Source organism: Mixophyes fleayi, chromosome 8 (assembly GCF_038048845.1).
Source record: "Mixophyes fleayi isolate aMixFle1 chromosome 8, aMixFle1.hap1, whole genome shotgun sequence".
Lineage (NCBI taxonomy): Eukaryota > Metazoa > Chordata > Amphibia > Anura > Limnodynastidae > Mixophyes > Mixophyes fleayi.
Genome location: NC_134409.1, coordinates 57967016 through 57983209, shown reverse-complemented (window position 1 = coordinate 57983209; position 16194 = coordinate 57967016). Strand labels below are relative to the sequence as shown.

The following is a 16194-nucleotide window of genomic DNA, read 5'->3' as shown; positions in this document are numbered from 1 at the left end:
CTTTAATCCAGTTTGGCCACTTATATATGTGTCCACTGCTTCTCCACTGCCCACAAGCAATATAAAGTATAACAAGGAAGTGACTGCAATCCTGTTAAAATGAAGCCATTGTTTGTCTTCTTATATTGAAACTGTAACGTAGCTTTTACATGTCAGGCAAATTGGATTCTGACTTTGTCACTCAGAGCACAGAGATCACACCATGTGTGGAGAACATTGAAAAGAAACACATACCATAGAAGACTGCACCTTGCAGTTCACCAGCTATAACTGAAATGGCTTTACTGATTTTTCAAGCAATATCATACTTGTGTCAGTTCATAATCTAACCTGCCTGTATAATGTAATGTATGCTTTGAAGGACTCTGTGCTTTAGAAAACTATCTCTAGAGCATGTTGATGTGACAAGTAACGGACTTACTTTCTGACAGATGGCTTCATGAGACTCTTGTGTATTCTCAACCTTTTTCATTTATTTTTCTCATGCAGGAGAAAACGCAGTCTCAGCTACTTATACTTGACAGAGGATTTGATCCAGTGTCTACGGTGTTACATGAGCTGACTTTCCAAGCCATGGTTTATGATCTTTTGCCTATTGAGAATGACACATACAAGCAAGTACTCTCTTTATCCTTTTTTCATCATTTCTCCATTTATCCAGGTTATAGAGAACTGATGGCAAATAAAAAACAATTTGGCCTATGTAGTCTGCACCTTTGTTAGTCCTCATAACACTAAACTATACAGGATCCTTGTTTTTTTTTCAGATTTTTGATAGCCTTAGGTGTGCCCCACACATATTTAAATTCACCTGTTCTGTTAACCTCTACCAATAGGCTATTCCACCTATTCACTGCTTTTTCTGTGAGATAATGTTTCCTCAGACTTCCTCTAAACCTATTACCCTTCAGTTTTAGTGCTTAGCCTCCTGTTCTAATACTTCTCTTACTTTCCTCTTGTACCTTTTTAAAACCCTTGTTATATTTGAAAGCTTATATCATAGGCATCACTCTATCTTCTTTGCTCCAAGTTATAAATGTTTAAATGGCCTTTCCTGGCACATTTTGTGATTTAGATCAGGCCCCTTCTTTGCGCAATCTAATTCTAATTGGTTTGTTTAACTGTCGGGTTATGCATTCGAACACCCCTGCACCGATTGGGATGAAACCAACGCAAGGTGGTCCAGTTGGATCCTGGCCAGGTTTGAGTGGAGTTAGGGTCCCAGTCGGACCTCCCATTGGTGTACGTTGGGCAGACGTTTGACCCGAGGAGTCTGTTCTGAGCAGCCAACACATTGATAACTAAATTACTTGAAGATTTAAACCCGAGAAATGCAGGGTACTTCAGATAGTTTTAGATAAAGCATGTTGTATTGGATCCTGTATGATATAATGTGCAGTTCTACATTCCCACGCAGCCTTCAAACCCAAAATCATATGCATAATTAAAAAATGTATACAGTACGTCTTAAAAGACTGAAATGTGATACTGATCACCTAAAATGCAACTGTGGGAAAATAAACATATGTTGGAATGAAATAAAGGGGTGGATTCAATTTTGAGAAAATTAAGGAGTGGGATACATATATGAGAGTAATATACTGTTAACTTTCCAACAGCAAATTAAAATGCTGTTCACAACTCATGGTTCTATAGATGTTTGCAGCTGCATCATGTTGCTGGAACACAATGAGACCTGGGATATTTGAATTTGCTTCGGTGGTAAACTGGTCTCTAAATTATTTGGCACCCTACAAATTAACCAGCCTATCTCTAATAATAAAAATATTTACAATGAATTGATGGTGACTGAGAAATCTTGTAAGAAGCATGGGAGGAGGCACTTTTGATTCCTCGTGTCTATTTTCATGCAAGAAAACCAATATATTCAAATGATAATACTGCATTAAGCATACGTGTAACCTACCCAATTAGATGGTAGAGGAATTACAAACTCGTCCAAGTTCCTTAAATGTAAAAACTCTCTTGAAGGTACATTCACACAATTGATGTGGAATTGCCACCACAGTACAATTTCTGGGGTAAGGTGGTGGAATATATAAAGTCAATGCTAACAATACCCATAGTAATTGAAAATTAATTAAAATAAACAAAAAAAACCTTTACCCACTTTGACAGCAGAAACCTTTTAACCGTTGAATATATAATCTATGAAAAAATGAAGGTAAGCATCTAACCATTTCTTTTATTTTATATAAAGAACCAACATATTAGGTCTCATACATGGGCATTATGTCAAATAGAATACATTAAAAAAAAATGTAAGCTGAATGGTCCTGTACACACACTCTTAAAATGTCAACTTTGACTCCAGAGTTCAGAAATTTGCTAAGCCCTTGTCATGCTGGCTTGCGTTTGTGTATCCTGAATGCTGCAGGAAAATTTAAAGTGTTCTTTAGCATTTTACAAACATTGTTTCAAATGTGCTGTGAAAGCAAGGACACATGGAAAGGTTATGTCTATGCTTTTATCAAGGGTATAATCCCTTTTTCTTGCTTCAGTTTTTACTTGAACTTCAGGGTTTCTAACTGCTCTTAGCAGTTTATTGGTGGAGTGTTTGATGACAAGTAGTTAAATTTCAATCAACACTGACCACACCCTTATCTCTAAGCACTTGGATACACAAGCATATTCATTTGAATTGAACTGTATTGCTTACATGTCTATATTTGAAATATTTTCTGGCTAACCTATTGTAATCTAGCCAGTCTCTGTCTTTTTCAATTGTGACTTTATCCAAGAAAGAGAATATATACACAGATACCTTGTTGTACATTGACCTGGCAGAATGCTGAAATCGTATTTATAGGCAGAAACCTCAAAATGACCCTTGGTTTAATTGTGCTTAGTACAGGGAAATGCTTATTGTGTACATAGATTTGTTCTTTTTCTGTACAGACTGTGAGCAAACATACAGGTTGTGTCGATCCTTGGATCGCTCTGTCATATTCCAGTTTCTCTCACATCCCTTGGGGGACACCGGGACCTTGGGGTATAGAGTAGGGACAGGCGAACACTGGCACTTTAACTTTAGTTAAAATAAAAGCTCTGGCCCCTCCCCCTCTATACCCCAACTCCTGCTAGAGGCTAGTCTAGTTTAAGTGCCCGGCGAGCGGGCTGTGCACGGGGCTGCTTAGCAGCCGTTTTTGCTTTATTTCTGTTTAATTTGCTTTTTTTGTGTATCGGAGACTACTGTCTCCGGGGTCTGACAGCCGGCAGCTCGCTGAGCCGCGTAGTTGGCTGTCAGTCAGAACTCCCCGCTGCTGGTGTTTTCATTCAGCTCTCCCGCGGCTGCGGAAGGCGGGGAGAGTGTGAGGCAGCGATGGGGGATGTCTGTGGAGCGCACAGCACAGACGGCTGTGCGCTGTCTGCGGGGGGGTAGAGCGGAGGTGCCGTGTAGGTCCTTCTTTCTGCCTGCTCCCTCTACCGAATATTTTACCCTTGGAGCCGGGCACAGTCGCCGCAGGCTGTGTTCCTCCTTCATGTACAGATAGCATGCTTTCTGCACACACCGCGTCTGGAGGGTTGGCAGCAGGTAAGTGAAACTCTTTCTCAGCATAGTGCTAAAAGAGGGGAAGCGTAGAAATCGCAGTGGTTCCCTGAGCTGGCTGTTTTTTTACTAAAAGCAGTCATTTTGTTTGTGTAAAGATAAGGTTCTATTTTTAGCTCAGGGAACAGGGTCAGGCAAGGGTCACTGTCTCAGTGAGCCCTGCTAGGCTCTGGATTGGTTGAGGTGATTGTCAGCTTGAGAATAGCCAGTCCAGAGCTGGGCCCTGGGGGGAGTGTTTTTCTCTTGTGCACTTCCCCCCGTGGTAGTCTCACTCCTCGTGAGCAGACACCAGAATAGACAGCCATTTTTTAAAGCTCTTGTTTCTCCCCTTTTCTATCCTGTATACTGTAAGGTAAAGGGTTGGGGGTGGTTCGTGAAGCATTTGTATTTGTTTTATTAATTGGGGAGCTTTTGGCTGTATCGCAGGCTCATTTTCTCTTGTAGTTTGTGTGCTGCTTGTTATCTGTACTGTGTGTATTTCTCTGTACTGTTTTTGTCCCTTCTGTTAACATGTCAGAGAGGGAAAAATCTATGCGTGGTAGGGCTGGTGCTACTATGTTAAGTTACCATCTGGGCAGCCAGGTGCGCAGGCTCTGTTCATATCCTGTCGGCCCGCGGAGACTACTCCTGTTGAAACAGCTGCCGTCTGTTCAAACACGGAGGAACCTGCCTGGGCTCGGTCTCTATTTAATACGGTGGAACTGCTTGCTCAGAAGGTACAGTCTCAACCTGCTCAATCCTCTGATTCAGCTTCCTCAGCTCAGGTTTTGCCTGTTTCTGCTCCAGAGCAGTCTGTAGAACCAGCCTGGGTACAGGGTCTTGCATCCTCGGTACAGGGTTTGGTGGCGGTTTCTACCTCTTTAGAGAGGATGATGCAATCGGCCGCACCGTCTTCCTCAGGTAAGCGGAAGAGGGTGTCGGCACCTCTTCTGGGACATGATTCTGATTGTGGTTCCCAGGACGAAGGTGAGTTACCGCTGAGTTCTCACATAGATGCTGTTTCTCTGGTGGAGGAGGTTCAGACTGATCATCACAGTGTGGGGGAGTTAATTCAGGCTGTGCGTCAGGTACTTGAGATTCCTGAGAAACAAGTTCCTGAGGTTTCTGGATCCTCTCTTTTTGTAAAGCGCAAGAAAAAGGCGTTTGTTTTCCCGGCCTCTTCCCATTTGGAAGATTTGCTGTCGGAACCTTGGACTTCCCCAGTCAGGAAGTTCCAGGTGTCTAAGCGACTTTTCCCCCTGAAGTTCTCGCTAAATGGGAGACACTTCCTCAAGTGGATGCGGCTGTGGCAAGGTTGGCAAAGATAACTACTATTCCTCTTCCTAACCAGGCCACTCTTAAGGATGGTAAAGACCGGAATGTCGAGTCCGTTGTGTCCATTTTTGTGGCCGCGGGTGCTTCTTTGAGGCCTGAGTTGGCATCAGTGTGGATTAACAAAGCTGTTAAACGCTGGTCGGAACAATTGTTTGAAGGTTTGTTGGCAGGCAGGCCGTCCTCTGAATCTGCTCCACTAAAGGAAGCAGTTCAGAGAGCGACAGATTATTTAGGAGGGGCTGATTGGAGCGCGCATTTCTGCCTCGGCGGTTGCAGCGCGTCGGACTCTTTGGCTAAAGTCCTGGGAGGCTGATGTAGAGTCCAAATAGGCTCTTAAGTCCATTCCTTTTTCTGGAGTTGTTCTGTTTGAATCTCAGCTTGACTCCTTTATTAGTCAGGCAACAGGAGGTAAGAGCACTTTCCTCCCGGTCAGTGCTCCCAAGCAGAGGATGTCCAGATATCGGGCCTTTTGTTCCGCAGGAAGATTTCGAGGACCGTATTCCTCAGGCCAATCTTATAAAGGTCAGTCATCCGCCCCTAGAGGTGGTTTGCAGCGGGGACGTCAGGCCTGGTCTGGGCGACGTCCAGCTGCAAAGCCTGCAGACAAACAGTCTCCTCAGCTGACGTTGGTGGTAGGAGCCCGTCTTCTGCGGTTCAGGGATCGGTGGTGTCAGTCCACTAACGATGTCTGGATTCGGGGAGTGGTGAACCAGGGTTACAAGATCGATCTGCTCGGTCTTCCTCCCAGACGGTTCTTCGCCACAGGGCTTCCGTCTTGTCCGAGGAAACGACTGGCTTTAACAGAAGCGATTCAATCCCTTCTTTCGTTCGGAGTGATTATTCCGGTTCCTCATTCTCAAAAAGGTTTGGGGTTTTTATTCCAATCTTTTTCTTGTGACAAAGCCAGACTGCTCTTTCAGACTGATTCTAAATCTAAAGGATTTGAATACACAGGTCAGAGTGCCCAGCTTCAAGATGGAGTCTTTACGCTCGGTCATTCTTGGCATGGAACAGGGGGAATTTATGGTGGCTCTAGACATCAAGGATGCATATCTCTATGTGCCTATTTGGGGGTGGTCATCAGTCCCTGTTAAGGTTTGCAGTTCGGTCAGTGCACTTCCAATTTCAGGCTCTCCCGTTTGGTCTCGCCACAGCTCCACGTATCTTCACCAAGATCATGGCAGTTATGGCTGCTCTGCTAAGGGCCAAGGGAATCGCAATCATCCCTTACCTGGATGATCTACTTTTAAAGGCAGATTCTTCAGAGAAGCTTATGTTGCATATTCGGGTAGTAATGCAGACCCTGGAGTCGCATGGTTGGATTATCAACTTCAAAAAGTCCAAGTTGATCCCATCCCAGCAGATGGTGTTTTTGGGTCTTTTATTCGATACCCATCTGAGGCGGGTGTTCTTTCCTCAGGACAAGATCCTAGCCTTGCAGAGGATGGTGAAATCCCTGTTGGTGGCAAGGAGACCTTCCATTCATTTTGCAATGAGACTCCTGGGCAAGATGGTATTGTCATTCGAAGCGATCCAGTTTGCTCCGTTCCATGCACGACCGTTTTAATTGGAACTCCTGTCGCAATGGAACAAATCCCTTCGAAATCTGGCGAGTCAGGTTTTTCGCCTATCTCCGCAGACGCGGCAGTCACTGATCTGGTGGCTACACAGGCAGAATCTTACCAGGGGAAGCTTGTTCTCAATTTGGAATTGGATTATGATAACAGATGCCAGTCTTCGGGGTTGGGGGGCTGTCTGTCTTCAGGCTCGGTTTCAGGGGCTTTGGACTCAGAAGGAATCCAAACTTCCAATAAATGTCTTAGAACTGCGCACAGTGTTTCATGCTCTAAGAAGTGCGCAACACTTGCAGGAAAAGCCAGTAAAGATTCAATCAGACAATGTCACAGCAGTGGCATATCTCAACCATCAGGGCGGCACCAGGAGTCCCTTGGCCATGAGGAAGACTCACAGGATATTTCTGTGGGCCGAAGCTCACGTTTCGGCACTCGTGACCATCTTCATTCCCGGAATAGAAAATTGGGAAGCAGACTTCCTAAACAAGCAGACTCTGCATCCAGGATGGTCTCTCCATCCGGAGGTGTTTCAACAGTTAGTGGTGAAATGGGGTCATCCAGATGTTGTCGACATGATGGCATCTCGGTTGAATCACAAGGTTCCCCGCTACTGTTCCCGTGCAAGAGATCCCGGGGCAGTTGCGGTAGACGCTATGTCCGTCCCTTGGAGCTACCGCTTAGTGTACCTTTTTCCTCCGATAGCCATGCTTCCACAAGTACTGAAAAAGGTGGAGAGATGGTGTTCTAGTGGCGCCGGATTGGCCGCGCAGGGCCTGGTACACCGACGTACTCTTCATGGCAGGAGGTCGGTCGTGGTGGTTGCCAATACGCCCAGACCTGCTATCCCAGGGTCCCCTTTGTCATCAAAGTTTGCAATGTCTGGCTTTAACGGCGTGGCTGTTGAAGCCAGGATCCTAAGAGCTAAGGGTTTTTCGGATCGGGTGGTGCAAACCATGCTCTGTGCTCGAAAACCAGCTTCGGCCAAAATATATCACCGTGTCTGGAGGACATATATTGGTTGGTGCGAAAAGAAGGGATATCCTACGTCTTCTTTTCGTCTGGCCAGGTTACTGAGGTTCTTGCAGGATGGCTTGCATGCAGGTTTGCGTCTTAGTTCTCTTAAGGGTCAGGTGACAGCTCTTTCGATTTTCTTTCAAAGAAAACTTGCTGTCATACCTGATGTGCAAACTTTCATTCAAGGTGTTCTCCATGTTCAACCTCCATATATTCCTCCGGTTCCGCCATGGGATTTGAATTTGGTGTTGAGGGCTTTACAGCATCCACCGTTTGAACCCTTGAATACGGTGGATTTTATATTTCTAACTTTTAAAACTGGTTTTCTTTTGGCCATTTCTACGGCACGCAGAGTTTCAGAGCTTGCTGCTTTGTCTTGCAAGCCTCCTCTGCTAGCTTTTCATGAGGATAGGGCAGTTCTTCAAACCAAGCCCTCTTTTCTTCCAAAAGTTGTATCTAAGTTTCATTTGAATCAGGACATTGTTATTACGGCTCTATCTGATTCCTCATCTTCCGATAACGATGAGTCTATTCGTTATCTTGATGTTGTTTGTGCCTTGCGAATTTATGTTAAAAGATCTCAGAAGTTACGCAAAACTGAGGATCTTTTGATTCTTTATGATGCTCACAAAAGAGGCTGGCCAGCTTCTAAAGTGACCATTGCTAGGTAGATTACGGCTGTTATTCGCCAGGTTTACAGTGGGGCTGGGGAGCCTGTCGCAGATAATCTGCGGACATATTCTACAAGATCTGTAAGTGCTTCCTGGGCGGCCTGCCATGGTGCCTCCAGTGAACAGTTGTGTAAAGTGGCCACGTGGTCTTCTGTACATACTTTCACAAAGTTTTACAGATTTAATGTGTTTGCCTCTAGGGATGCAAGTTTTGGGAGAAAGATGCTTCGTGCCGTTTCTTCTGAGCGTTCCCTCCCGTGAGACAGCTTTGGGATGTCCTCAAGGTCCCGGTGTCCCCCAAGGGATGTGAGAGAAAATGGGATTTTTATACTTACGTAAAATCCGTTTCTCTTAATCCATTGGGGGACACCGGGCGCCCACCCTTAACGCTCTGGTTTCTCCTTCTGTTTGACATATTGTCTGGTTGTTAAGAGAATGATGTGTCGTTATTCTCTTTTCTTTGGTTTCTCTCTATCTCCCTTTCTGCGTGCTTGGTTAAACATAGACTGGCCTCTAGCAGGAGGTGGGGTATAGAGGGGGAGGAGCCAGAGCATTTGTTTTAACTAAAGTTAAAGTGCCAGTGTTTGCCTGTCCCTACTCCTATACTCCAAGGTCCTGGTGTCCCCCAATGGATTAAGAGAAACAGATTTTACGTAAGTATAAAAATCCCATTTTTTTCTTGCCTCAGAATGCATTACGCTCTATTCCGTTTTGTGGGAAAATTAACAGACATGATTAAGACTTGGAGGGGGAAGCTTTGGGATGATCTGAGGCAAAACAATGTCTTTTATTGTGTGATATGCTCTGTATACAGGGGTTTTTAATTCTTTTTATAACAGTGAAGTCAAATCATACATCATTTTATTATACATTTCTGTTTGTTATGCACACTTATTTAATTTATTCTCTACCTGAGTTTTGGAATTCCTCGCTGTGTGAAATATCCTTCATTATATTGTTAAATAGTACATATTGAATTGTTCACAGATTTAATTATATAAAAAATTGTGTTCTGATTTTTAATAGATATCGGACCGACAGCACTTCAGGAAAAGAAAAAGAGGGTCACTTAGATGAATCTGATGAATTGTGGGTGAAAATACGTCACAGACACATCGCTGATGTCTTAGAGTATGTACAGTGTTCACTACTATTTTAAGAATCTGGCAGTGTATTTCTTCCTATGCAAGTGCTGTCTTCTGAAAGTTGTCAAGCAGCACAATTGACGTTTTGGATATCTTTTTCCTTACGTGTTAAATACTAGTTCAGTAACTAATTTTCTTCCATTTAGATGAGCAGTTTTTTTTATTTTAAATACATCATTTGTTTATTAGTGTTAGCCATCGCTTACCTTTCCAAGAGGGTGGAGAGTATTCAGTCCACATGCACCCAGCGCGCAAGTGCCCACCCACTGTTCAGGCTTTTAGGCAGTGTTTCAGATGAGTTGGTGGTGGATTCTCATGGAAGCGGAAGGCGAAACCAGAGGAAAAGTTTGGAATGCCCAGCCAGCTGGCAATATTCCCTTTCCCAGAATTTGTAGCCAGAGTAATTTGCTGATGCAAACAAAAACACTTCCTTACCTCACTACAGTTTGTAGCCCTTTACTCCCTACTTCCCTGGGTGACCAAGAACTATGGAAGCCACTATCGGTTATGGATCCCCAGTCATGCATCTGTCTATAAGGGCCACTGTCCTACTTCTTGTTGCAGTGTTCCTTTAAGGACCACTTGCATAAGTGTACAGAATGTTTGTTCAAAGGTTATCTTCCATGACATGACCAGTATTTTGTTCATCATTTGCTTCTGTCTGAGCAGCAAATGCTACCTATAAATGGACAGAGCAAGTCTAGGGTGCTGCAGATTGTGTTGCCTATCCAAATTACCCTGTACCCAGCCCTGGAGCAGATTCTCTATGAGAAGCAGAGGACCAGCGGACATGCTTGCTTGTGGGGGGGCCCCAGTGATTTGGCAGAGACAACATGGGCAAGTCTTTGGCACAGGCTATTGCAGAGCTCATACCACTCCTTCATCCCTCCCACACAAGCCACAGGAAGAAGCTCTTCTAGTCCGGAGGCATATGACCAGGGTTCTTTTTAGTCTCTTCCCCTTCAGCACCTGACAAGCGGGTTTCAGCTCAATGCCTGGCGAGGTTGGTACAGGGTGTGGTTCAGGTTTCCACTCACTGGGAAATAATTATGGAATCCACCACATAGAAGATTTAGTGTTCGCAGTCCAGCAGACAGTAAATATTCAGCACAGCTGGATATTTGTGATTTCTGACAATTCGCTGTTTAAGAGAAAGAAGTAACGGACTGTTTGGTTCCCTTTAGTTGCAGGACCATTTATATGAATTGTGGACCAATCCTGATCGTAGATTTCAGGTCTTCTGCACGCTGCAGTACCTTTATCCTCTTCCTAGCCAGGATATTGTGAAATAGGAATCTCTTCCTCAGGAAGATGCTTCCATATCTCCCCTGTCTAAGACCACCACACTATGATTCTGAGCACTGTTACCTTAAGGGATAGAATGGATAGGGAAAGCCTTAAGCTTTTTTACACAATGGCAGGGGCCTCCCTTAGGTCCATGTTAGCTTTGGCTTGGGGCAATAAGGCAGTTAAGAGGTGGTCAAAGTAATTGGAGGATTTGCAATCTGGCAGCTCCAGATTGGATTTGCTAAGTCTGATGTAGCATATGCGAACTCTGGTGTAGCATATGTGTGAGGCCTCTGTATATCTGGCAGACGATACCATCGATGCAGGGCTCATTGGTGTTCTGTTTTCAGCCATACTCTCTGTCTTAGAGTCTGGGTGGCAGACGTAGAGTCCAAAGGACTCTGCAGTAACTTCCCTTCTTTGGGGAGGTTTTGTTTTATTCTGAACTGGACAATATTGTTTCCCTGGCCATAGTGGTAAAGAGTTCTTTTCAAGCCGTTCATGTCCCCAGACCAACGGACACTTGGTTTTGCTCCATTTGTCCCTCAAATAAAGCGAGGAGTCTGATCTCTAGAGGCAAATCTCCGCCCCTCATGGAGGTTAGCAGAGGGGAAAACAGGCTTGTCCAGCTCCCAAGCCTTGAGACAGTAACAGTAAGCATGACAAGCAGGCTATCCACCCAGGATCTCCCATGGTGGAAGCCCATCCGCTTCTCTTCTGGGACCAGTGGTTCGATTCCACCACGGATAGCTTTTGAGAGGTATCGTTTTTCTGCATGAAACCTGGATCTCTTGGAGTCCCACCCAGACTGTTTCTCACCACGGCCTTCCTATAGACAAAAGAAAATGGTTTGCTCTATAGGAAGCCTTTCAGTCGTAGTTGTCCAAGTCCTTGCAGAGCAAATCTCTTCCTGGTTCAGAAACCAAATGGGTCTGTTCCACTCATTCTAAACCTGATGTCCCTAAACATCCAGCTTCTGTTGAAAAAGTTCAAAATGGGACTTTTTGAGGTATATCATCAACAGCATGGAGCAGGGCAAGTTTATGGTTCCATGAACACCAAGGAAATATTCATGTTCTTCATGTTCCAATCTGGGAGGGGACATCATTGTCTCATCAGATTTTCTATAAGGTCCCACCATTTTCAGTTTCGGGCTCTACCCTTCAGCTTGTCGACACAGACGAAGGTGTTCAAAATTATGGCAGTGGTATCTGCCCTCCTGAGATCCAGGGGGTTGATGGTCATATACTAACTGGATGATCTGCTGGTCAAGACGGACACCCCAGACTTGCTGTTCTAACGGCGGCCTAGATTTTAGAATCTCACAGTTGAATTATCAATCACAAGAAGTTCAATCTGACTCCTTCTCAGCGGATGGTGTTTGGATTGGTGTCTGACACCGGTCATCAGAGGGTCAAAAACTTCTCTCTTTACAGGGACTCGTGAAGGTCCTGTTAGTTTCCCAAGGTCTTTTTCTTTTACATGGTGTCTACCAATAAAACTTTTGGGTACCTTGACCAGTAGCGCTCCAGCTTGTTGTTCAAACAAGATGCCATCATGTTTGACATTTGGCTGACCCAACCTGTCCACAATTTCCTATAAGAAATCTGCATTTTGTGCCTTACATACTGATAGAGCATCTTTATTGAGGCAAACAAGAAAATGGCAAACGCTGTCCATTTTGTTAGTATGTACCATAATCAAGTCTAATAAAGTTAACATTTTATTCCTTTCAATATATTGAGTTGATTTCCATTAAGAGTGCTGATATTCAGGTTTTAGTCTTGTAATTGCTAATAGACTGGACTTTTTCATCAGAAAGCTCAGTCCTATTCACACAGTGGTGATTTGGTTTTGTATGACATTGGATTATCCAACTTGTCCTCACAAAGGGAAATCGTGAAATTGTGGCTGTTGGTGGTATGCAACAACTGAAAATGAGAAACCCAGCTACAGAACAATGATCTTCACAATGTCCCCCACTCACTGGTAGCATGCCATATGATTTGCCGACATAACAATTTTGTTTCTATACATTATGACTTGCAATTTTATATTTGTTATTTCACAGAGAAATACCAAAACTGGTCAAAGAAATCTCTTCCAGCAAAAATGAAACTGAAGGAAAGGTAATGTATAATTTAGAGAGTTTGCAAAAGACTTAAATGTGGTTCTTGGCAATATTCAGTATATGCAGATCTTGTGAGTGAGAGCTGAATTTGGATGTGTTTTTTTGTAATCGATGTTTCTCTACAGTGGCATTGCTAGAGACGTCTGGTGTCACCTGCATACACACTTCCTCGCACATCACATATAGGCATATTATACAATCCCAAAGACCACCATTACCCCAATATATTCAAGCCTGCAGTTTTAACCTGGTCCTTGCTGGCGATCTTTTGTTCTGGACAAGTGCCTTTCTTTAATTATATGCACGCCTATGTACTTTTGGTGGCAAACAGAGGATATCTTGCTCTATACAGAGAGACCACCTTCCCTGATGGCACAGATTTGTAGCTAGCAGATGCCAGTTAGAAACTTGCTACAACTATTTGGGCAGTAGTTCTGGTCCCCTAAAACCAGTGAAGGGTAACGGGAAATAACTGAAGGGCCACATGTGCTGGAAGTCACGTGACCCGGAAGACTGCTACCTCTGTTCTGATATGATCAAGAGCAGCGGGCTGGAGCGATGCAAGCGAAGACACCGTTGACTTAAACAGTGAGGGATTAGACCCCAGGTACAGTTGGGGTTACAAACAACCTGTTTGCTAAAACTAAATTTTGTTAAGATGCTACAAATGCTAGCCTGCTGGAACTCCACTTGTTCTTTGGACATTACCCTCAGTCGTAGGAGAATAGTCATGGCAACAATCGGGTCCTTCAGTGGCACCTGGATCTGCTTGCGTCTGCGTGGTTTGTGCAACTGCTACAGCGCCTCTTTTGCTTCTTACTCTTTTCAGATCCTCATGAAAACTTATTTTGTATCGGGACTGCCGAGTAGCAGGTAAATTGTCTCCAGATGCTGAGCTTAGTGCAGGACAGCAGGGGAATATATTACAGTGCTGGCTTTTATCTGTAGGTCACGTTAATACAGCAAGTATAGTTATCTCACAGGGACAGGGTAATAGTGATGTAAATAGATGTTATGCACACTAACACAATTAGTGTTATATACTTTCTCTTTCATCCAGTCTGGGGGACACTGCTTACCATGGGTTGTGGAGGGAGCTTAGGGAGTTGGCACCTAACTAGTTAACTTTTAGTGCTGCCGACAGACCCCTCCCCTCTACAATCCCCCTGCCTTTTCCTCTTCCTGTCAGTTTTTTTCAGGTGCCCATGGAGTTGGGCAGTGTTTTTAGTGCTTAGTGTAATTTTATTACTTTTATTTTATTCTTTTAATTTTTACTTCATTTTTTCCCAGTAGCAGGCTGGAGTGTGTTCTAATATAGAGGACACACTCACAGCACAGCAGCGCAGACGCTCCCCTTTCAGATGAGAGCCAGCGGTTCTCACTGACGGACAGGAAAGGAGATGGAGGAAAGGGTGTCTAAAATTGAGAGTGACAAGCTGTCACTCCTGAGCCTCCCCGATAACCGGCGCTGCCATTGCAGGCATAGAGTGCCGGTTATCGGATATGTCAGTTGACAGCGGCCATTTTTTATTTCGGGAAGGAGATCCTAGGAAGAAGGGGGCTATACCTCGATCCCCCCTCATGCATAGGAGGGGGCATCAGGTATTATCCGCTGCGGAGACCTCCTCTGGAGGTCTCCATTACTCTGCTACAGAAAATTAATTTTTATTTTTTAATCGCTGCAGAAGCAGCACTACTGAAGGGGGGGAGTTAACACATAGAGCTCCCCCTCCTTCCTGAGAGAGAGAGATGGTCTGCCCCAGTCTTCTGGCGCCAAAGAGAAGCCCGGGAACAGAGAACAGATCTGAGGGAGCAGGCACCAGGATACTGCTGTTGGACTTCTCGTTTGGCCTATGGCTAAGTATCTGATTTATTTAAACACATATGCTGTATTGCTGTGTACAAGAGGGCTAGTAGGAGTTATATTATAGTTCTCCTACCTGCTTAAATATTATTTTGTGTTTAAAATATTACAAGTAAAACTTTTTATCTAGATTAGTTGATTCTTGTAGTTTACACTTTCCACTATACATATTATATCTCTCTCTCTCTACTCGGCTAAAAAAAAAAAAAAATTAAGTCTGTGTGTTTGGTGTGCCTTCCTTTATTCAGAAATGCCAGATCAGGGAAAAGGCCCTAAATCAATATTTTTTTTACGTGTTCTAAATGTCATGTAAAATTAACTTGTGGGCAGAAGGACCCGTTGGCGCTATGTTTGTGAAGCAGGGGTCCCCCCTGTGCAAACCCAACAGGTCTCAGCCCCTCCATCGGAGGAACCGGCCTGGGTGGCCTCCCTGACACAGTCGGTTTCCTCCTTAGCACAGATTGTTTCTCAATCCAATCAATTATGGTCTAGTGGGGCAACTTCGGTGTCTAATAATCCAAATACACCATTGGGCCTCCCTGCTTCCTCTGGTTCCAGTGGAACGTCTATACCAGGACCTTCCTCATTACAGACGGAACAAGCCCCTGTTTCCACAGAGCCGCCATGGTCCGCAGCTTTTATAAAGGGTTTGGATAAACTGAACCAGTTACTCGAATCCCCAAATAATCCGCCTGCTAGAAGGAAGCGGCCTAGATCTGATAATACCCTTATGGTCCTTTCAGACTCTGAGGAGTTTTCAGAGGAAGAGGGGGATATTAATTCTGATCCTGACCAGGTTCTACCAGTGGGACAGGAAGAAAGCTCTAAAAGCCAATTTATTAACGATTTGGTTTTAACAGTAAGACAAGCGTTGGATCTCCCAGAACCGGAAGATCCGACTCCCAGAGACCGAAATCTTTTTAAGAAAGCCAAAAGAAGGGCTAGCCGTTTTTCCCCTTCTGTAGAACTTGGAGATATCGCAGAAGGAGCCTGGAAACAGCTGGAGAAAAGATTCTTTGTTCCCAAAGGTTCTCTTCCCTGTATCCATTGCAGGAAGAGGATGTGGTTCGCTGGGAGTGCATTCCAAAAGTGGATATTCCTATAGCCCGATTGGCCAAGCACGCTTTACTCCCAGCCCCAGGTTCTGCATCCCTACAGGATGTCAATCACCGCAGAGTGGAATCCCAGCTAAAATCTATATTTGCGACTGCGGGTTCTTCCTCTAGGCCCACATTTGCGTCAGCTTGGGTTGCTAGAGCCATGGAAGCATGGGCAGACCAGCTGGCAGAGGCATTACAGGACTCTGATTTACTTCCCCTGGCTTTGCATTTGAAGGAGGCATCGGGGTACCTGTATAAGGCGGCCCAGTATACAGCGGCTGTATCCTCTTCTGTTCAGGCTGCATCTATCTCAGCAAGAAGAAGTTATGGCTGAAATCATAGGAAGGAGATGCGGAATCAAAAAAGTCAGTGGAAACCATTCCTTTTTCAGCAGCAGGTTTGTTCGGCCCGGAATTGGATACCCTGATCTCTCGGGCAACCGGGGGCAAAAGCACTTCCTTGCCAGTATCCCTAGCAGGAGCCGGAACCCTCGGGTCAGCTCTTTTTCGTCAGCCTTTTCGGG

The 16194-nt window shown here is 44.6% G+C and overlaps 1 protein-coding gene across 1 annotated transcript in view; it reads left to right on the top strand.

The window, feature by feature from the left end:
• STXBP3 (syntaxin binding protein 3) overlaps positions 1 to 16194 on the top strand; it is a 59608-nt gene that overhangs the window by 26126 nt on the left and 17288 nt on the right. Inside the window, exons 9-11 of the mRNA XM_075182610.1 lie at positions 490 to 614; positions 9171 to 9275; positions 12648 to 12705. Of these exons, the coding sequence (XP_075038711.1) occupies positions 490 to 614; positions 9171 to 9275; positions 12648 to 12705 (288 nt within the window). The remainder of the gene's footprint in view (positions 1 to 489; positions 615 to 9170; positions 9276 to 12647; positions 12706 to 16194) is intronic.